The 21,890-nt window shown below is 35.4% G+C and overlaps 1 protein-coding gene across 11 annotated transcripts in view; it reads left to right on the top strand.

Moving 5' to 3' along the window:
* The window catches only part of Add3 (adducin 3), a 113,516-nt gene extending 91,950 nt beyond the window's left edge, over positions 1–21,566 (top strand). For 8 of the 11 annotated variants that reach the window (XM_013356557.4, XM_013356556.4, XM_078051705.1 and 5 more), the window contains 13 exons: positions 3,612–3,750; positions 7,769–7,920; positions 8,887–8,967; positions 9,727–9,876; positions 10,321–10,464; positions 10,578–10,676; positions 11,636–11,818; positions 13,128–13,385; positions 14,714–14,833; positions 15,229–15,315; positions 17,157–17,280; positions 18,641–18,736; positions 19,349–21,566. In XM_013356557.4, coding sequence (XP_013212011.1) covers positions 3,612–3,750; positions 7,769–7,920; positions 8,887–8,967; positions 9,727–9,876; positions 10,321–10,464; positions 10,578–10,676; positions 11,636–11,818; positions 13,128–13,385; positions 14,714–14,833; positions 15,229–15,315; positions 17,157–17,280; positions 18,641–18,736; positions 19,349–19,641 — 1,926 coding nt within the window. In that variant the 3' untranslated portion in view covers positions 19,642–21,566. Of the gene's footprint in view, positions 1–3,611; positions 3,751–7,768; positions 7,921–8,886; positions 8,968–9,726; positions 9,877–10,320; positions 10,465–10,577; positions 10,677–11,635; positions 11,819–13,127; positions 13,386–14,713; positions 14,834–15,228; positions 15,316–17,156; positions 17,281–18,107; positions 18,737–19,348 lie in introns of those variants that run through there. The other 3 variants (XM_078051898.1, XM_040271686.2, XM_078052006.1) reach the window with 3 other exon arrangements.
* Positions 21,567–21,890: the final 324 nt, after the last annotated feature.

The raw sequence follows: 21,890 nt of genomic DNA, 5'->3' as shown, positions 1-21,890 counted from the left end.
GGAATAAACAGAAGTGAAGGGAGATAATTTTAACTCCATATGATGTACAACAAGAAGAATGGGAAGTTATACTTTATATATATGTCAAAATACATTCTACTATCATGTATAACTAAAAAGAACAAATAAAAAATGAAAAATAGGAAAAAAGGAAGTCTAAGGAGCATTTCACTAATGAACAAAGCATTTGACCTGTGTCCTTGCCTGTGACATTCACCAGCTGTGTGACCTCGAACAGATTTTTAACCTTTCTTATGTAGATCTGTCATCCCACCCAGCAGAAATTTTTCATCAGTTTATAAATAGTGTGATTTCTCTTATGCAACTGGTTGGTTTTTTATCTTAAAGCCATTGTAAATCCACACAGTGAGCAGGTTATCTTGATTCATGTTGGCTCCCTAAGAATTTAGATAAAATTTAGCCCATCTCCAACAGATGTGTAAAATTTTATGGCATTCATTTAGTATCTTATTCCTGGTTCCTTCTAATCTCTTTAGGCTTATTTTTCTCTTTAGTTTGATTTTTCTTACTTACATTTTATTTATTTTATTTTGTATTACTTTAATCTGTGAAAGTTTTCTTGAATTCTTCCTGGAAGAACATGGGGCCATGGACATTCAACAAAATAAATAATGCCTACTTCTCAGATGTTGTAACATATATAATGACTGATAGATACACTAATAATTTTTTACTAAATCATAGATATTTGTTATACCTGCTTGGAAGAAAAGAAAGTTTAATAGTTTGTTTTTGAAGGGAAGACAAAGTTTCAGAAGAGTAGATGGCCCACTGCCGTGTGTCTACAAGTTTTCTGTGATTTATATAAAAGTAAATAAGGGCCAGGCACAGTGGTGCATGCCTGTAATCCCAATGGCTCTCCTGAGGCAGGAAGATTAAAAGTTCAAAGCCAACCTCAGCAGTTTAGCCAGGCACTAAATAACTCAGTGAGACCCTATCTCTAAATAAAATATAAGAAAAAGAAGGGGCTAGGGATGAGGCTCAGTGGTTAAGTACCCCTGAGTTCAATCCCTGGTACCAAAAAAAAGAAAAGATAAAAGAGGGTATCTAGGAGATTCTTTTCCTTTTAGCCTTAACCATGGTAAATTACTCATGTTACTCCTCTATAAAGGCATCCGTCCATCTTTATACAGCCTACAACCACTTTGTTTTCACAGGATTTTGATTATTAGTGGGGTTTTCTGATAATATAGTATTTGTTGTAAAAGATATTATATAGAACAGTTTTTCTGGTTTCAGTTGTATATTTAAATGAACTAGATACAGACGATGAAAGTAGATGTTTTCCATCTTCTTATAATTTTTCTAATTATTTACATTTAACAAGTCTTAAATTTTAAAAGAAAAATCATATTTAACTAATGTAAATTGCTCCCTGAACTCTGAATTCAAATATGGTCACAATTTGAGTTTTCTTGGTTTTGTTTTGTTTTTAATCACTCAAACATCCATTTGCTTTATTAGCAGAAAGTATAACATTTTCCTTTTGGATTTTTTTTACTTCCCCTGAATTGCCCCAAGAATTTCAGCAACTTGATCAGTGGAACCTATGTCCCAAGATGTGGTATATGTTGTGTATGTGTGTCTGTGTGTGTATGGAGAGACACTAAAGTCTGTGCAGCCCACTATTCCTACTACATTTCCTTGTCAATGGTGATGGTGTTGAAGACTGGCTTCATATTGACAACTAAGCTGTAGGTTCCCTGTTTACCTAGATGCCCCTACAGGCCAACATGGTGCCTCAAGGAAGGATGACCTTCTTCCTGGGCTAAATCAGTTAAGATGTCCTGTGGTCCCATAATTGAGCTCCCAAAATTGCAGCTATAAGCACCCAGCTCATTCAGTTCTCATCACAAATAACTCTCAACTATTTTGCTAAGAGAAGCACAAACAGTGAGCCAGACCTGGTCCCCTAACATCTATCATCTCCTAGCCTTTAAAATCTCATTTCCTCTTCCCACCACAGGATACTGTACTATTATTTAAAGAAAGAAAATCCCTGGACCTCTGGGCTATTAACCATCCTTTAGCATATCTACATCTAAGCGGGAACTCCCAAGAGATCTTATTCCCCCCTCCCCTGTAAGAAAGATTATTTATCACTGAACTCAAAAGAGATCCACCCTTCTTCTTTTTTTTTTCTTTTTTAACATTTTTTTTAAGAAGTAGTTGGACACAATACCATTATTTTATTTGTTTATTTTTATGTGGTGCTGAGGATCAAACCCAGGGCCTCACACGTGCTAGACGAGCGCTCTACCACTGAGCCACAATCCCAACCCAGAGATCTACCCTTGTAAAGAGATTTCCACAGCAATCTCCAAGGAGTTCCTATGTATCCCTCTTGGAGGTGGTGATTCCAAAGTAATTCTCTTTCTTCTCCCTCTTAGGTGAAGGGGAAAGAAACTGAATTTAATTTCTGGCCAAGCATCCTGCTATACACATAATTAATCTTAAATGGAAGAACAAGGTTTAAGTGATTTGTTGCAAGAGCTTTCATGTTTAAAAATGAATGAAATAGACTTGAGCTATCATCTCAAATAGAAGAGCAGGGTTTAAGTGATTTATGTTGCAAGGGCCTTCATGTTTAAAATGAATGAAATAGATGTGAGCAAGAGAACAAATGACAATTTAATAAAATAAATATTGGTTGGGTGTGATGGAAAGACAAAATGAACTATTTCAACAAATGTGAAGAATTGGGAGTTTTATGTGATAAATCGTATTAACAGTTCATTGAGTTACTGGAATAGAGGTATTTCTTAATGTTCAGGATTTGGATTTATATAAACAGTTTGTGCCACCCCACCTGCCCCCCCCAAAGAAAATACAGCTCCAGAATAGAAAAATATGGAACCCAAAATTGGAAAGAAGTGTAATTTCTCTAGGACAGTATTATAAAAGGGAAGTAATTCATCCTCAGTTCTTCTTACTAGTTTATATTGAGTTTATGGAGCTAAGGAATTGCCATGGAAATCTTAAAATAGAAAACACAAATTAGTATGTCTTACTAAAAACTTCTGCTGTGAATCACTGTTTTCAGTGAAGCCCTATTCAAATAGGGACTGACTAACTTAGATGACAAAGCTGCTAAGTAAGAAATGGTCTCTTTATATTGGTTTACACCTGGTGCTTAAGTTGCATATTAATAACAGTTGTTTTATCTATATTTGTCTAGTGCAGATATTATAATGTTTCCTTTTCTTTGAGATTAAGAATGTCTAGGCTGGGGATGTAACTCAATCGGTAGCGCGCTCACCTGGCATGCGTGAGGCCCCGGTTCGATCCTCAGCACCACATATACAAAAAAAAAAGATGTTGTATCCGCCAAGAACTAAAAAATAAATATTAAAAAAATTTAAGAAAAAAAAAGAATGTCTAATAATTTTTCCTCCTCTAAAAGCAAGTTTCTTGTTTCCTCTAATGTTTTATTATTTTGTGTTTTTATTTGTTTATAAATAGTGTAGGTAAAGTTATTCAAAGGAGGAGTAGAGGAGAGGATAATTCATTATATCAGAGCAAGTTTGGGTCATTCTGCTGCAAGTGAGATATATATATATGTGCTCAGTGGTTATTTTTGTGTATTACAGGCTTTTCGGGAAGACCTGGAATGCCTTATTCAAGAACAGATGAAGAAAGGCCACAACCCAACTGGATTACTAGCGTTACAACAGATTGCAGATTATATCATGACCAATTCTTTCTCAGGATTTTCTTCACCTCCCCTCAGTATGTCAGTTTTGGAGAGTTTTAAAAATTACAATTTTATTTCTACTTTGAAACAGTGTACATGTCTAGCAGCATATTCTGCTCAGGTTCAGTCCTTAAAGTTTATAGCATCTTAATACTTAAGAGTAGCATAGTGTCAGAATCTTTTTTCACATCTGTCAGGCACTTACTAGACTTTGAAGATTACAAAATAGCTATAAGACATGGTTCCTTGCCCCAGATAAATATATTTTAATTAATACTGCAAGATAACTATAAGGAAAAAATTACAAAGCAGTCATAAGGAATTATCTAATGAGGTTTCATGAGTCACCAAGCTATGAGCTCAGAGTTGGAAGGGATTACTGGCGGGAGGAGATTGAAAAGACTTGGTGGGAGAGACCTTAGCTAACCAGACTTTAAAGTATACAATAGTTAGAACTTGGTATGAAAGAAGGGTCTGGGCATTTTCTTCATTCAGTATAGCTCTTTAATGAGAGCAACAATTTGGTGAACTTGACACTGTCAGGATACTAAGGATCATAAGGTACTAAGTTCCAGAACTGTACATATCAGCTGTGATGCTCTAGTGCAAGGGCAGGTACACAGAGGACAGAGAGAACTGCCAGCAACTGCTTTAGGTTAGACTCAAGAGATGAGGGACTTTTTCCTTTCTATTTTTTCCTTTTCTTTTGTTTGTTGTCCCTTTCTCCTTTCTTTCCTTTTTTGTTAGAGATTTGTGAGTAGGATTTCAATGATTTCAAGTATTTTCCAAATAAAGGAAACAGTGTAAAGAGGCATGCAGTGGTGGGAACATGCAAGGTGAGAACATAGTTGTAATACTTCAAGTAGACCATTGTGTTGGTGCAACAGAGTCCTGGTGTGGAAGCAAAGGGAGAGGAGTTGGTCTTGGACTAAGAAGGGCTACCAGCATGGAAGGAGGAAAGCATTATGAAGAGAGACTTGCTAGGTGATAACTTAGATGAGTACCAGGAAATGAAAGAAACTGAAGTCAGGAAGATCAGTTATTAAAGATTCTTTGAAAGAATCCCAGTGTGAGATATACTGACCTATTAGAGGAGTGGTCATAGGCCTAAAGGGGAGAACCAATGAGAAATGCCAAGTCCAACGCAGAACAGAGAGGACTGCTGTGTTTGGGGAGGGGAAGAATGATGAGTTCCCTAGTGACTGTGTTTTCTAACTTTGGAGAAATATCCTATAGCAGAAACAGCAACTCAAAAGCTGAGGCAGGCTGGGTGTGGTGGCATATGTCTACACTTCCAGCGACTGGGGAGGCACAGGCAGGAGAATTCAAATTAGGCCTTTAGCGAGGCCCAAAGCAACTTAGACCCTATCTCACAATTTAAAAAATAAAATAAAAAGGGGTGGATGTGACTCAGAAGTTAAGTGCCCTGGTTCAATCACCAGTACAAAAAAAAGTTATTTTGGTTCACACTTTCTATAATATTATCTGTGCCAAGCACCATTTCTAGTTACCAGAGAGTGCACTGATCAACAATATAGACAAGATTCCTTTTGTCAAAGAGACAGAAGATAAACTAAATAAATAAGATGATCAGAGAATAGGGAGTGCTATGCAGTATGGTCAATGTGACAGAGAGCATCTAGATGGATATGTTGATTGTGTGATCAGAGAAAACTCTGTAAAGGTGACATTGAAACTGAAATTTGAATAGCAAAAAGGAGTGGACCATGCCCAAAATGGAGAAACTAGTACAGGAGTCAAGTGAGGAAAAGGTGGGAATGAGTTGGCCTCTTCAAAAAATAAAAATAAAGACAATGGTCTAGAGCATGGTTTTCAGGGGGCCACAGTAGAACAAAGTCAGATCAGAAACACAGGGCCAGATCATCTTAAAATATGGTTTTATATATGATTGGATATAAATTATATTATAATCTAATTTAGTCCTAGCTCTGATGGGAAGCCCTTTTAAGCAGAAAGATGTTTTTAAAGACTGCTGATATATTCTGCGGGAAAAATGGACTAGAAGATTTGATAATATTGTTAACAAAAATAGGAAAGTTGAGGGCTGGGTTGATAGAGTGCTTGACTCACATGTATAAGGCCCTGGGTTCAATCCCCAGCACCACAAAAAAAAAAAAAAGGAAGGAAGGAAGAAAGAAAAATCCCAGAGTTGGTGATCTAGTTTGGCTTTGGAAATGGAGGAAGTTCAAATTTGGGCCTGCTCAACTTGAGTTGCCAAGATCCCGTAGCAGTCAGAAATGCAGTGTGAGAGCTTAAGAGAGAGATTTGGCAGATGGACATAGAGCAATGTCACTCAAAGCTGTGGACAGTAATTAAATAATTGTACAAGAAGGCATAGGCAGAAAACAAGAGTCCAAGGAGAAAATTTCATAAGTTCTAAGAGGAGACTAGTCGGGAAAAATAGAAATAATAAGAGAAGTATCCTGTGAGTGTCCTAGATTCCATGGCAGAAACACAGAGCTGCAGGGGTTTTGGCTGGCTGGCTGGAATGTACAAAGGATGCCAGCAGGAAAGCTATGCCCTAGTGTTCAGAGGTCAGGAAGTAGAAATTGACCAGTTTGCCTGGAATATTTATGTGGTGGCCTATAAAATGGAAGTTAAATTGGAAGGGTAGGTAGAGAGTAGGAGGTAGAATAATGGCTAACTCTAAAATTTCAGAAATGTCATTATTTTGTATGACATATATGATTGAATCTATTTCTTTGATTTAGTTTGCAACATTTTAAAATTAGAAGATTTCACATTTGGGACTTCTCTTTAAAAGTTCTTATTGGTCTCACATTCTCAGGTTAAATCTAGTACTTAAGGAAACTAAGTCTGATGGTTCTATGCAGAATGGATTTATAGAGAAGGGCAGGGACAAAAATGGGAGGGCTTATTGTAGGAGTCTGTGTGTGAGTGAAGGTCTAAACTCAGGTATGGTAAGTGAGGGACCTTGTGAAGAAAAGAATGATAGAAGATAATGACAAATTACCTGTGGTGTCCCACAGGTAAAGGTCACTCAGGGTTTGAGCCTATAAGTATTGTAATGCCATCGGTATTAGAATAGTAAAGAGAAGAGAGAAGGTAAGAAAAATAAGAGAAAAAGAATGTAAAAATCCTTTCAAATTATTTTAATTTTTAAGTTATTATGTTGCAAAAAGTTAGAAATAGCAGGCTGGAGAATGAGGAGGAGGACCTGGTCAGAGATGAAGATCCAGAATGTCATTTACACTCATATGGTGGGGAGGCTTGGGGTATATAATGTTTTCTTAGAGAAAAGTAAAATAAGAAGGGAACATAATGGAAACCTGAGCTTTGAGAAAGAACTACAGTCAGAGGAAGAAGGGGGAAGAGAACTTGTTGAAGAGGAAGAGAAGCAGGTAGAAAGGGGACAAGAGATTGGGACAGTATTATTCAGGCCTGGGGAAGAATACTAGGAAAAAGGCCATGGGAAATGGTGTCAAGCTATAAAGAGGTCAAGGAGAATGAAAGCTAAGCAAAAGTTGAATTTTGAACATGGCATTTGGATTGTTAGAGACCTTCAAAACGACAGAAGCCAAACTATTATTTGTATATATTCTTTCTATATCAAATGTTTTCTTATGTTTGAATAAAAGTCAAAAGAGATACGAGAAAAGTATTTTTCTGGCTGGCTGGAATGTACAAAGGATGACAGCAGGAAAGCTATGCCCTAGTGTTCAGAGGTCAGGAAGTAGAAATTCTTTACATTGTAGGTCTTTTCATTGTAAAATTTGAAGTAACCTGTTATTAAACTTTCACCTTTGAGGTCTGTAACCATTTTCTCAAGTGATGTGACCCTTTGCTATGGTCATTTCCAAACAAGTATTAATAAAGCACCTTTTACCAAGCAATCACAGAAGGTAGCTGATACTTATTTTTATTCTCAGTACATGTTTCTGAAAGCTAATAAAACATTGTATGGACTAATAAACTTCAGATTATTTACAAGACTCAGTAGAATATTCCAAGTTATTTTCAGGTAAGAAATTATTTGACTTGAGTCTCTCACCACAATTTTTTCTCTTTTAGGTCTTGGTATGGTCACACCCATCAATGACCTTCCTGGTGCAGATACATCCTCCTATGTGAAGGGAGAAAAACTTACTCGTTGTAAACTTGCCGGCCTATACAGACTTGCAGATTTGTTTGGATGGGCACACCTGGCAAATACATACATCTCAGTAAGTTCTTTAGTCTTTCTTTCTTTCTTTCTTTTTTTTTAATAAAATTCCAACTAAAAGGCAACTGTGCTCTCCATGACTTGGAAGTCCAGTTTTAAAACTTTATTTTCTGAACCCAGCATACTAGATGACAACCTCATGCTTATTTAAACCTTATCTCCCAGGGAAAGCCTACAATCCTAAGCAATCTCCCTTTACTATGTTATTCCTTTGATGTAGAGCAGTTGTAGAACCTATTCAGAAAGACACCATATGTTAGAATTGTCTCTCTCCATGCCTATTATCTATAAGCATCAGTGGCATTGAAAAGCATTTGGGGCAAGAAAAATAAATTGGCCAGGGAACTTTCCTCCCTGGTTTTTATTTTGTTAAATATGTTTTTTCCTGTTCACCATCATCTTGTTTTTACTTTACCATGTTTGGAACCAAGACAGTATTTAGAGTGAAAAAAGTATTAAAATATTGTCTGATGGACATGGAATAGACATGGTACAGTTTTCCAACAACCTTTCTTCCTTTTCCTCTGGCCATTCATTAGTTTCCCCTTTCTATCTCCACCTTAATTCCTTCTGAGGAAGAAATCTTGTTGTCTTTCCTACCCTTTCCCCCCAAATTTCCATATTGCAAATTAAGGTTATAATCATTACCACATTGGGTTGGATAATGTCAACATTTATTTTTTATGAATATAACTGACCCTAAGCAAATTTAGAACCCCAAAGTAACACTATAGGTAAGCCCAGTAAATGGAAAATAATGTCAGAATTTTTGTAAGTTCTAGAGAGTTGAGAGAAACTTAAGGAAACTTTCATGTTGCAGACCTGGAATTTTTGTTTTATTTTTTTTTCTTCCAGATACCATATAATTATTTATCCAAAATATATTTCTGGTCACACTTAACACTGCAAAATAAGAATGCCTTAGAGTAAGTTTTTCTTGTTTTTTTTTTTTTTTTCTTTCTTCCAGGTAAGAATAAGTAAGGAGCAAGACCATATTATAATCATTCCCAGAGGCCTATCTTTTTCAGAAGCCACAGCCTCCAATTTGGTATAATTTTAATTCCTATGTTACTTTTCCTGAGTTCCCCTATGTTTTCTGACAGTTTTTACGTTTTGGCACAGGATGGAACAAGAAAATGGTATGAATGGAGAAACATTTACTAGTGAATGGTGAGGGTTTGGAAAATTACATGGTGGTGAAATTATTAGTTAACCCATGCATGTTTGGAGGGAATCTCGGAAATTTTTCTATCCTGTACATTCTGGAATTATGTTTTTTAAACATAACACACAGTCTGTGTGTATTCTGTAACGACATTTAAACAGTTGAAGTGGTGTGAGTGAAGGATCCAGCCAAGCATTTTCTTCTTTTTGTGATTGTATTCGTAGCCACTCTCATCAGCTCATAGAACAGCTGGAGCCACACTGATTCTGGGTGATGCAGTGTCAGTAAATTCAAGTCCTTTAGCCAATTCAGTAAATGTAGGTTTGACCAAACCTCTGGTGAAGGCCTTAGGTTAGTTTCTTGAAAACTGTACTTCTTGTTAAATACTAAGTTGTGTTGCAGATTACCAGCTTTATAAATAAAGTGTTAGGAGAGCAAAACTATACATTCTTTTACAATTCCTTTCTGACTTCCTTTTTACTCTAATGATGGAGTTGAGGAGTTGCAACAGAGGCCCACAAAGTCTACAGTATTTACTACCTGGCCTTTTACCAAAAAGTTCGCCACTCCCTGGATTAGCTTTTGGAACACAAACTTTGATACATATATGTTGATTAAATAATGTCTTTCTAATTTTTCCAGGTAAAAGTCAATATAATTGGAGAAGTGGTCGACCAGGGAAGCACTAACCTGAAAATTGACTATACAGGATTCAGTCCCCATGCTGCAATCTATTCAACACGTCCTGATGTTAAATGTGTGATACACATCCATACCCCTGCTACTGCAGCTGTAAGTCAGTGAAGGGCCAAAACCAATGACTCTAGAAAATGTATTTTCCATGACTTTCCCAAACCAATGCTGTACTTTCTACATTTCTTTAGACTCTGCCATTCAAAATCATATTTGAAATATTCATCTTCTGCATACCCAAAAAGCAAAAGTCTGTTGGGATCAAGTGCTACTCTTCTGGGAAAAAAAGCAGAGAGAGAGCATTTGGATTTTAAAACTAATCAGTAATAATTGGGTTATTGAGGTATTTTAGAGCTAACTTGTTCCATAATATTTGACACATCATTTAAATTGAGTTGTATCCCCTACATCGTTTTGGGATGGGTTGCAGTGGTGAACATAATGAATAGACCAGTGCTTTATAAGCTGCCTAAATAATCAGATTTCTTTGAAAATATATGTAGTATCTAAATGTGTTATCTTGGTTTGATCCCAATCAAATAGGTCTCCTCCATGAAGTGTGGGATCCTTCCAATTTCTCAAGAGTCCCTTATCCTGGGAGATGTTGCCTATTATGACTACCAAGGATCACTTGATGAGCAGGAGGAGAGAATTCAACTGCAGAAAGTTCTGGGGCCAAGTTGTAAGGTATATAGTAGAGTCTCCATCTAAAGAGCTGTTTTCATTGCTGCTGCTGTTGATGAAAGCAGTGTGAGCTATGCCAGTTATTTAAAGTGATTGCTTTGGGGATTCTATTTTAGGTGCTGGTACTCAGGAATCATGGAGTGGTAGCACTTGGAGAAACAGTTGAAGAAGCTTTTCATTATATTTTTAATGTGCAGATAGCCTGTGAGATTCAGGTAGGAAAACTTATTCCCCCCTTTTTATTGCTTCGTTATTTACCCATTTAGTTGGATTTTATGTTTACTTATTTCCAAAGCCCAATTGATTGGCAGGTTTTTATTTTGCTATTTAAGAGAATTTCTCCTGTACTTCACTGAGTTGGCAACCCTTTTTATTTATCTCTTGAATTGAAAATAGAAGGAAAGCAAATCAAAGTTCACATACACACAAATCCAAGTGTTATAAACATCATTTGTCCCACAGTCCTACTTTATCTTTCACCCTCTAGTGGTGGTACTAATTGAGAAACAAAGGCAGCCACAAATCATCAAAAGTCAGATGTAATGTGGTCACTTTTGTAAAGAAAAAAAAAAAGACTAGTGCCAGAAGTTTTGTGAACTCGGGCAGTTTCTAACAGTTCCTCAGCCTCTTTTTTATAATAGGCTGGATATTTACTAACTACTTTTTCCCACAGAGAAGCTGAGTATATGTAAAGGCTCAAATTTCCCTCTTAAAGAAAATCAAGCAGATTCTCTTGAATCAAATGGTGGTAATTTAATTTATTGGAAGGGTCTCAAAAAAAGGAAAAAAATATCTTCTACCAGCTTTAACTTAATAACCAACTTCTTTTTTATTTTAATGATCCCTCTTCTCAAATGGAGCTATGAAAAGTTTAATTAAGACAATGAACTGATGACTTCTGTCTGAATATTCTTAAATTCAAAGTGTAGTTTCTCTATATTCCTTTAAACAAATGTTAACTGGATAGCCATGGGAAAACTTCTTTTTCCAGATAGATGAAAAAGATACTTCACCTGCCTATTTGTTTAAGAGTGTTGCTTTGCCTTTGCTATTAGTAGTCTGAACGAGTGTTGTAGCTACTTGTCAAATGAAAATTGTGCTTTTTTTTTTTAAAGTAAAATACCTATTACAGTCTTTTCAGTTTTGAGTGTGTTTATTTTACCATTGATAACAGGTACGGGCCTTAGCAGGGGCAGGTGGAATAGACAATCTACTTGTACTGGACCTTCAGAAGTATAAAGCTTTCACTCACACTGTAGCAGCATCTGGAGGAGGAGGTGTAAATATGGGTTCCCATCAGAAATGGAAGGTTGGCGAGGTTGAATTTGAAGGGCTGATGAGGACTCTGGACAATTTGGTAGGTGAAAATCAAACACAAACTTCATATTCATCTCCCTTTGATTTTAGAACATGGCTCCTTACTCTTCCAGGACTACAGTCTGACCCTATGGACGTATTTCAGTGTGATTTAACCACATTTTTAAGAATCAGCAAGATATGTAAATGTGATCTTTTTTCTTCAAGAATACAGTACATTGTTATTGATTATAGTCACCAAGTCTCACAATATATCTCTTGAACTTAATTCTCCTAATTGAAATTTCATATTCTTTGCCTAACTTCTCCCCACCCCAATCCCCTTAATATACACCATTCTACTCTGCTTCTATGAGTTCAGCTTTTTTAGTTTCTGCATGCAGTTGTCTTTCTGTGCCTAGCTTATTTCTCTTACCATAATGTCCTCCAGGTTCATCCATACTGTTGCAAGTGACAGAATTTCTTTCTTTTTTAAGACTTTATAGTGTTCCATTGCGTATTTGTACTACATTTTCTTTATTCATTCATCCACTGATAGTTACACAGGTTGCTTCCCTATCTTAGCTATTGTGATTGTTGTTGCAATGAACATGGGAATGTAAATGTTTGTCAGCACACTGATTTCAATTCCTTTGTATATCCAGTAGTGGGATTGCAGGATCATATAGTATTTTTATTTTTAATTTTATGAGAAACCACTATATTGTTTTCCACACACGGTTTACATTGCTAATAGATGTGGCTTTAATTTGCATTTGTCTGATGATTAGTGATATTGAGTGTTTTTTCAATACCTGTTGGCCATCTGAATGTTATCTTTTGAGAAATGTTTATTTAGGTCCTTTGCCCATTTTTCAATTGGGTTATTTCTTTTCTTGCTATTTCGTTGTTTTAGTTCATTATAAATATTGGACATTAACCCCTTGTCATATGCATGGTTTGGAAAATGTCATTGTTTTACCCTCTTCCATGAATGATCAGAAGGCAGAGTGCTTTTAGACCCAGAAACAAAGACTTAAACGAGCGCTGAGATTTGGTTTCCCCGAAAACCATATTGTCGGCAGGAAATGTGTCTGGTCAGCAGTTTAGAAATTACCTTTGTCAGAAAGAGTTGTTTGAGTGGAAATTGCAGTGCCAGCTGCAATCAGTTTTAACCAGATCTCGAAATTTGCTTAATTTCAATTCTAGTTTTATATGGAGGTTATATGGGGTTTAGAAAGATGTTTTCCCCTTTCTATGTTTTGTAACAAAGAAGTCTTTTTGAGTCTTTGTTTAAGGAAATAGACTGCAAATGCTGTGTTGATACAGGTTTGATTGCTTCAAATGTGGTTTTTTTTCCCCTCCTTTAGGGGTATAGAACCGGCTATGCTTACAGGCATCCTCTCATCCGAGAGAAGCCTAGACATAAGAGTGATGTGGAAATCCCAGCAACTGTGACTGCTTTTTCCTTTGAAGACGATACAGTGCCACTCTCTCCTCTCAAATACATGGCACAGAGACAGCAGCGTGAAAAAACAAGATGGTTGAACTCACCAAATACTTATATGAAAGTGAATGTGCCTGAGGAGTCTCGAAATGGGGAAACCAGTCCCAGGACCAAAATCACAGTATGCCACTATTTTACATAGTTTGCCTTTTGAAGTATTTTGCCTAATTAACTCATGAATTGAAAGTCCTATTAAATTATTAGGAAAGTATAACATAATGTTAAAAATAATATTGCTACCATGTACTAGGTATTAATTGTAAGGTACTCCTCCAAGTGCCATTCAAGAATGATCTCATTTACTTCTCCTAATACGATTCAATGCTGTTTTTCTCCCTACTTTTCAGATGAGAAAACCAAGGCAAGAAGGACTAACTAATCGTTTTTTAATGATAAAGTTAGGGCTTGAATGCCAACCGTCTGACACAAGTCTAGCCTTACCAACTACATGATACTGCTGTGTAGTTTGTCTTATACCTGCGAATCAGAACTATAAAAGTTATAAACACCAAATCATTCCAGAGTTGCATGAATTACTATACTTTGTTACCATTAGGCAGTATCTTGTAGTTAGAGAAATGGGTTATTTTCTTTTTTAGAATTTTGTTTGAGATTTGGTTTTTGGTGGAGTACTTACCACCAAATTTTCTCTAGCTGTTCAATATTAAGTTCATCCTGTCATATAAATCAGTGACATTCAATATTGAAAAGCCGACATAGGCATCAAAGGGTTTTTTCCCTGGCCTATAAGATTTTTTTGTCTCCAGTAAAAGAACATAATTAAATGCATAAGTTCTCCAGAACTCACTTTATTGGCAGAGATTGGTGGTCAGCCATAATTATTCTTGTTAAATATTAGCCTTCTCTATGGGTTATAGTGTGGAATAAATGAGAATTAGTTAAGGTCCTTCCAACCCTATGGTTCTATTGTGTTGTGTACTACAAGATCACACCATCATAAAATGCCGATTACGGGCTTGCCTTTTTCTGTTAGCCAAAAATAAGAAGCAAGGTCTGGAAAACTATATCTTAAGAGATTCCTTGAGTCCTTTTCAGTGACTTCTTGACCATCCTCATCTGATGAAATTCAATTCAAGAAACAGAACTCTGAGTGTGAGTTAAGACAAGATCACACTCTGGAAATAGTTTCTGCATTGTGTTTTTAGGTATCAAGAGGAGAAAGTTCATTTAGCAGTGTAATTGAGTATTAATGTGAATAGTAACAGCATTTGTTCACTATTTTTTTTAAACTGAAGTGAATGCTTTTGTGAGCTTTTTTCCTAACTGATATGTGGTATAAATCAATTGACCACTAAGATACTGCTTAGTGAAATTCTTCAAAAGATTGGTGATATATGCCTCCCATGAGACTATTAACAGTTATTGAGCAGCTGCAATTATCTTCTTAATACTTAGAAGCTTCATTGTAAGAAATTTTTTATTCTTTAGTGGATGAAGGCAGAGGACTCCTCCAAAGTTAGTAGTGGAACACCTATCAAAATTGAAGATCCCAATCAGTTTGTTCCTCTAAACACAAACCCAAATGAGGTACTAGAAAAGAGAAATAAGGTAAGATGTGGTCCTGATTGAATATAATTAGTAACAAATATAGGAATACAGAAAAAAAAATTTGACTCAGTAATTGTAGCTTATATTGAATACCTGCAGCCCTGTGCTAGTCATTGCTGAACATAAAGAAGAAGTATTAAACATATTTCTGCCTTGGAGTGTGTTGGCATTAAAGGGAAAGTACAGTTCTCTAACTGTATAAAATGATAGGAAATCACCAGCCAAGAGGGTAACAGAGAATGATGTGAGGGTTAGGATGGTGAAAGGGATCTTCACAGAGGTTGGCATCAAAGAGACTCTTACTAAGAAGTTTCCAATAATAAGCTTTTAGGAAAAGTGAAGGCAAAGGTCATCTGCACTGTTGCCCTCAAGAACTTGTTATTGTTTCAATTCAGATTCGAGAACAAAACCGATATGACTTGAAAACTGCAGGACCACAGTCTCAGCTGCTGGCTGGAATTGTTGTGGATAAGCCTCCTTCTGTAAGTCTAAAGAACTATGATCTTTGTTTTTGATCTGCTACATAATTTTTTTGTTTTTTAAATAGGAACATTTTTACTAAGGTTAATATAAGTACAAGTTAAAAAGTCAAGTAATCCATAAGACTTACAATTCCAGGGGCAAGCACTTTCTGTTCTTTTAGCATTTACCTTCCTGTTTCTAAATAGCATCTTTATTCTGCTTTCTCTTAGTTTATCAGTTTTTAAACCTTGAGTATATTTCATCAAATTTCAAATAGCATTACTTTGTATATCATAAGAGAGAAAAAACACTGCTAATTATATTGTAGGAAGCCATAAAATTTTAAGGTAATTCCCATTTCAGAGAAAGAAACTTTATCTTAAAAACAGTAGTTACTGGCTGGGTGTGGTAGTGCACACCTGTGATTCTAGCTACTCAGAAGTCTGAGGCAGAAGAACCCCAAGTCCAAGACCAGCCTCTGCAACTTAGTGAGACCCTGTCTAAAAAAGTACTGGCAATGTGACTGTGTTGTCAAGTGCCCAGGGGCACTTATCTCCTGCATACTTAGAAGATAATTAAATAAAAAGTACTTACACCTCTTATGGAAGATGAGGATTTAACCAGTTCACACAAAACTCTCTTTTTGCCCAAACCCCATTCTCCAGTGAAGTGAATAGGGAAGGGGACTTTGAAATGTTTTCTTCTTATTTTTAGGCTTTTAAATTATCCCCTGTTTTCAGCTTTTCCTCACCTGCATCTTCTGTGATACCTGATGCCTCTGGTTTCTGAGCCTTACCAGACCTAAGCATGCTTCTCATTTGCACCATTCTTTGTAAGACTGAGACTTCAACCCTACCCATTCTTCTACCTATTGTTCATCTTCCAAACCTGAATTAACATTTCTCACACTTTATTTTCTCTTTTCCCCCACTGTTCCTTTACTATCATGTAGACAAGGTTTGGGGAGGGACCAGAAATAAGTGCAGAAGTTCATTCTGCCAGATATCACTGAAAATCTTATTTATCTCTTTCTAGGAGAAAATTACTAAAAATTTGTTTTTATAGCAAATTTAAAGAAGTCTTATTTTCAATTTTATTTTTTTATTTTTTGGTGGTGCTAGGGATTGAACCCAGGGCCTTGTGCATGTGAGGCAAGCACTCTACCAACAGAGCTATATCCTCAGTCCCATACATTTTCATTTTTTTAAGGCTTTTTTACAAAGGTTTTTGAAATGGAGCAATTATTGATTTCTTAGCTATGTGAGACTTATTAGAGCTTGTCTTAGTTTTGTTTTATTAATGTATGTATTTACCAAGGATTTGCACTTACCACTGAGCCACATCTCAGCCTGTTTCTTTATTTTTTTATTTTTTATTTTGAGACAGGGTCTCACTAAATTGCATAGGGCCCTGCAAAGTTGCTGAGGCTGACTTTGAACCTGTGATCCTCCTGCCTCCACCTCCCGAGCGGCTAGAATTACAGGTGTGTGTCACCACACCTGGCTGTCTTAAAAAATAAAGATTAGTAGTGTCTAGGAGTATAACTCAGTGGTAGAGCACTTATTTAACATGTACAAAGCAAAGCCCTGGTTTCAATCCTCAACACCATGAAAATTAATTAATTCACCTCTACAGGCTTATCAAAGAAACATGCTGACAGTTTTAGTCCATTGAATCAGTAGTCCAGAGCATTAATCTAATTAAGAGTATTATAAACAAAGTATGTTCATCATTTTGTATGATTATTGTGGAGTGGGGCATCACATACATCATAAATACATTTATGTGTTTGTGTATATAAGGATATATAAATAAGTAGGTAAAATTCTCGGCAACAAGTCTGATTTTTTTCCTTTGTAAGACCATGCAATTTGAAGATGAGGATCATGGCCCACCAGCTCCTCCTAACCCATTCAGTCATCTCACAGAAGGAGAACTTGAAGAGTATAAGAAGACAATCGAACGGAAACAGCAAGGCCTGGAAGGTTAGTTGACTTGGGGATTAAGCATAGGAAAACCACACACTGATAACAGGAGAGCCACTCAGATTGGATGAAAATGTTCAAATAGTTTTGAACATTTCATAGTATATGGCTTTTTTAAAACTTTTGTTTTGAAATTATTATAGATTCACAGGTATGTGGTTTTTGTGGTTTGTAAAATCTTCCTGGGTATCTGAAGGTACCAGCATGGTCATTTCAAAATCAAAATTTAAAATAAATTGGTAGAAGTTATGTGACTTTTCTTAAGTGCATGAGCACTCTAGCACAGTTCAGTCCTTCTGACTTTGAAACTCTTAGTAGGCAGTCTGTTAGTATTATAGTAAGAATTATTCATTAAAACAGTCTAGTGAATTTTTTTTAGCAGGGGTTCTCAATCTTGGGTTCTTGGATAAGCTTCAGATAGTATTGTGAGCCACCTGGAAAGCATATGCTTAATTGTGTATGATATAGGAGTTTAGCCTGGAGGAGTAAGAAGTTTGTGACCCCAAAAGAGGGTAAAAGATTCTGCTTTAACTCATTCACAGCATAGTTTTACCCAAAGCAAAACAGAAGCCAATAGGACTTTTTGTCCATGTTAGATATCTTATAGGAAGAGCTAATGATGACATCTGGATCATTCAAGGAAGAATCATTTTCATCATTGTTATAGTGCCTTTGTCATTAAATCAAATCTTCCTAACTCAATAATGTACTCACACTAAATGTTCTAAGTGGTATATTGAACTTGCTTATGCTGATGTAAGGATAGAAGCTACTGCTATTTGGGGTCTTTTGTAAAATGTCCTCTTTAATTTCTCATTTTTTGAAAGCCTAAAGATGCCAGGTAACAAATATTGTACTCTAAAACCATCACCTTTTATATCTACCTTTGTAAATAGTTTCTTCCACATTCATTATGACCTCCTGAATTAGCTCACTAATATTGCTCTGACAGAAATCACTAATTGGATATTGTTCAAAAATCAGTGAAGCATTCTACCTCATTAATGTAGCAGCATTGGTGAGGCTTCATTGTTCTTTTCATCTGGCTGCTCAGTACATTTTGATTTTCTAACATTAGCAAAAGCACACACATTATTTGCCTGGGCTGCCAGTAGCCATGCTTCCTTTGTAACCCTATATGTAATATTACTATTAGTGGCAGAAAGTTTTAATATATTAATCACCTCTTAGTGCCTCATTATGGATAGATGGAATAACCGTTAGCATGCAGACTCAGCTCAGAATTGAAGAATTTCTCATCTCTGTGTATGCAGGTATTTGACGTATGCACTAACCTCCCTGAACTCTTATGCTTCTTTATTTTGTTTGCATGGCTTTTAACTAAACTCTCATCCAACAGATGCTGAGCAGGAATTACTCTCAGATGACGCTTCATCTGTTTCACAAATTCAGTCTCAAACTCAGTCACCGCAAAATGTCCCTGAAAAATTAGAAGGTATTCAATGTAATTTCCCATAGCATTCACTGAGTAGTCTTGAGAGTCTACCCCTGTCATTTGTTTTCATGTAAGAAATTGAACTGATCATGGTAAATTCACCATGGATTTTAGCTAAAATATCGCAGTAATTTTATATTATTTACTAAATGAGGTGCTACTTTTGTTCAGCCATTGATACTTTAATCTGAATTTTGGCAACCCATCATTCTTAAGAATTTGTGGAATTATAATTGGCTTGTTATGCATCTTCCAATGAACAGCATGAAATCTTTTTTAGTTTTGATTGCCAAATGACCCCAAAACTAAATAAAAATATTTAAGTTGTCTTCCTCCTTTATACTAACTTAAAATGAAACTATAACAGTTATCTATTAAACCAGAATTATCTAGCTTTTACTTTTTGGATGAACAACTTTGTTCTCCACCCCTTTATATCATTTAAGAAAATTAGCTTCATGCTAATAGAGCCATGTTTATTAAAATAATCATCTGTCTTCATCAGAATTAAAGTAATTTCTTAATACATTGCTAAAATCTTTCAGTTTTGCAAAATAACACAGAAATGTTAACTATGTAAAATAACCCCCCAAAACCCCTCCCCTTTTGTAGAAAACCATGATCTATTTTCCAAGAGCTTCATCTCCATGGAAGTGCCTGTCATGGTAGTAAATGGCAAGGATGATATGCATGATGTTGAAGATGAGCTTGCTAAGCGAGTGAGTAGATTAACTACAAGCACCACCATAGAAAACATCGAGATTACCATTAAGTCTCCAGAAAAAATTGAAGAAGTCCTGTCACCTGATGGCTCTCCTTCAAAATCACCATCCAAGAAAAAGAAGAAATTCCGTACTCCTTCTTTTCTGAAAAAGAACAAAAAAAAGGAGAAAGTTGAAGCCTAAATAAAATCTTTTTTATAATTTTTATTACTATAGTGTGACATTGCACATTTAAATACCACATTTAAGTTGATCATTAATATACAGTGGTAGAACAGATTTGGGGGTATGGAGCAAACTGGACTTTAAGAACTGGAAAGAGGTTTTACTAAAAGAAAAACATTATGAAAAAACTTTCAAATTCATCTCTTATATGTCCAAAAATGACTGAATTTTTTAAAAGTTGATAGTTTTAATTAGCTCTGCCCTCTTGAAGAAGTATTTTAATTCACCGCAAACAGATATCTGTCTGATTTATTTCAGACCTTCTGTGTAATATCTGTTGGAAAGAAATTGCCAATGAACAAGTGAGAATTTTTATTTCTCAACACCTGCTTCACTTGGTAATCAGATTATAATTTTTTACCATGATTATTGACTATATCTTTTGGGTCCCCATTATTTCAATGGGCATTAACAGAATGCTTTAAAAGCTTCTAAGACAAGAATCTATAGCATTAGTATACACTGGCACATAATTTTTTAAAAAGTTTTAAAGAAAAGATTCATTTGAAATTTTATTCATAGTATAAAATTTCCTCACCTGAAATAACTTTGTTTGCCAAAAAAAGTCATTTTAATAAACTATAATTTTTGAAGACTTCCTTTTTTATTAGTTTAGAAAGCCCCTTATTTTTCAAAAAAGGGGATTTTATACACATAACATGGGTTATTTAGTTTAACTCTGGCAAAAACGATTTTTGTATGTTGAGATGTTTGTATACCATTCAGTATAAAAGTGTCATATGCATATTAGCCAATCATTTAACAGTAGAGCCTATTTGAGACTGCTTGGTACTGAGTACACTTAAATATAATTCAAGAATCCAGGGATTTGGTATCAAACGGGGATTAGAGCATATAAAGGTATATCTAGATTCATATTTGAACCTTATAATGTATTTTTCTCTTAGTATTGCTAACGAATGAAGAAAATCTTGTAAAGTAACCAAATGAAAAGAATGAAAGGGAAAGTGAAAAATTAAGGGAACAATAGGTGGGATTCGAAAAGAATTCTAGTATAAGAATGATTCATATTCACAATGGTATATATAGTGATTTATTGGAAATAGGTCCCAAATTTCTAAAATCCTGCTTCTCTGCCAAAATCAATGTGTTGGTTGATATTTAAGTTTTAAAAAGGTCAAATCCTTCTAACGTGTGTACCTTTAGAGAGCAGCAGTAGAAGAAATCAGTAAGTCCAATCTCACCACTGAAAAAACTACCACTTTTTGATTTTTACAAACCTTTTTTATCTTTTCCTTTAACTTTCTTTCTAATGTAAATACAAATTTAAACCTAGACTTAATATAGTTTTCCCCCCTTTTTCCAAGTGATGTCACAAATCTGTAAAATCAATGATCCAAAACAGTCAGTGGGTAAAAGTAATCCAAAGTGTTCTGGAAGGTAAGCTGGCATGTTCAAAATCACATTGACTACAGTGTGTTCTGGGCTGGTTCTGTGTGAGTGTGAAGCAGAATTGAAAGAAAACCTGGAAATGTCATTCTAGATCTCACTAACTACTGGAATCAGTGTTCTAATCTCTTAGTGGAAACTTTCAGTTGCTTAACTGTGTATTTGAGGATTGTTTTATGTTCTACATCATTTGTTGTATTACAACATATGTAGAAACAGTAACCTGTGAACTATGCTTTTCCATAACTTTTTAAAAATATATATATCTAAATGAATGCAATGTGCATAAATATTTTTTAAATGCCACAGTAAACTATTGCACCTTTTGCTAATGCCTCTATTTACTTGCTTTGGCATATGAATGAGCCAATGAACCTGTGTCCTGTGGAAAAATGTATAAATGTTATCTGATATTTCTCTTAGATGTTATGCTAATTAATGTTAAATCACAAATAAACAGTATTTTAAATATATGGATTTGGTATCACAGGGTTTCCATTCGGGATTGCTTACTTAGCTGCATTTTGTGGTCTGTTGGTAATTGTATTTTCAAATTAGTTGAAAATTTATATATAAAACATAGATATATGAGACCTTCCTCATTTCAGCTCATTTAGACAGAAATATTCCCTAAGAAACCTATTTTTTTTCCTATTTTTTGATAGGCATGGTGGCCTTAGGATTCTGATAATCTCAATTCTACTATTCATATTCATCAATGTAGAATAGAAGATGTTGTAAGATAGGAAGTCAGTGTATACATTACCTGTCTTTGACTTTGAATTTATTATATAAAT

The sequence above is a fragment of the Ictidomys tridecemlineatus genome, chromosome 1 (assembly GCF_052094955.1).
Source record: "Ictidomys tridecemlineatus isolate mIctTri1 chromosome 1, mIctTri1.hap1, whole genome shotgun sequence".
NCBI lineage: Eukaryota > Metazoa > Chordata > Mammalia > Rodentia > Sciuridae > Ictidomys > Ictidomys tridecemlineatus.
Note: the sequence above shows the minus strand (reverse complement) of the source record. Positions and strands in the feature narration are given on the sequence as shown.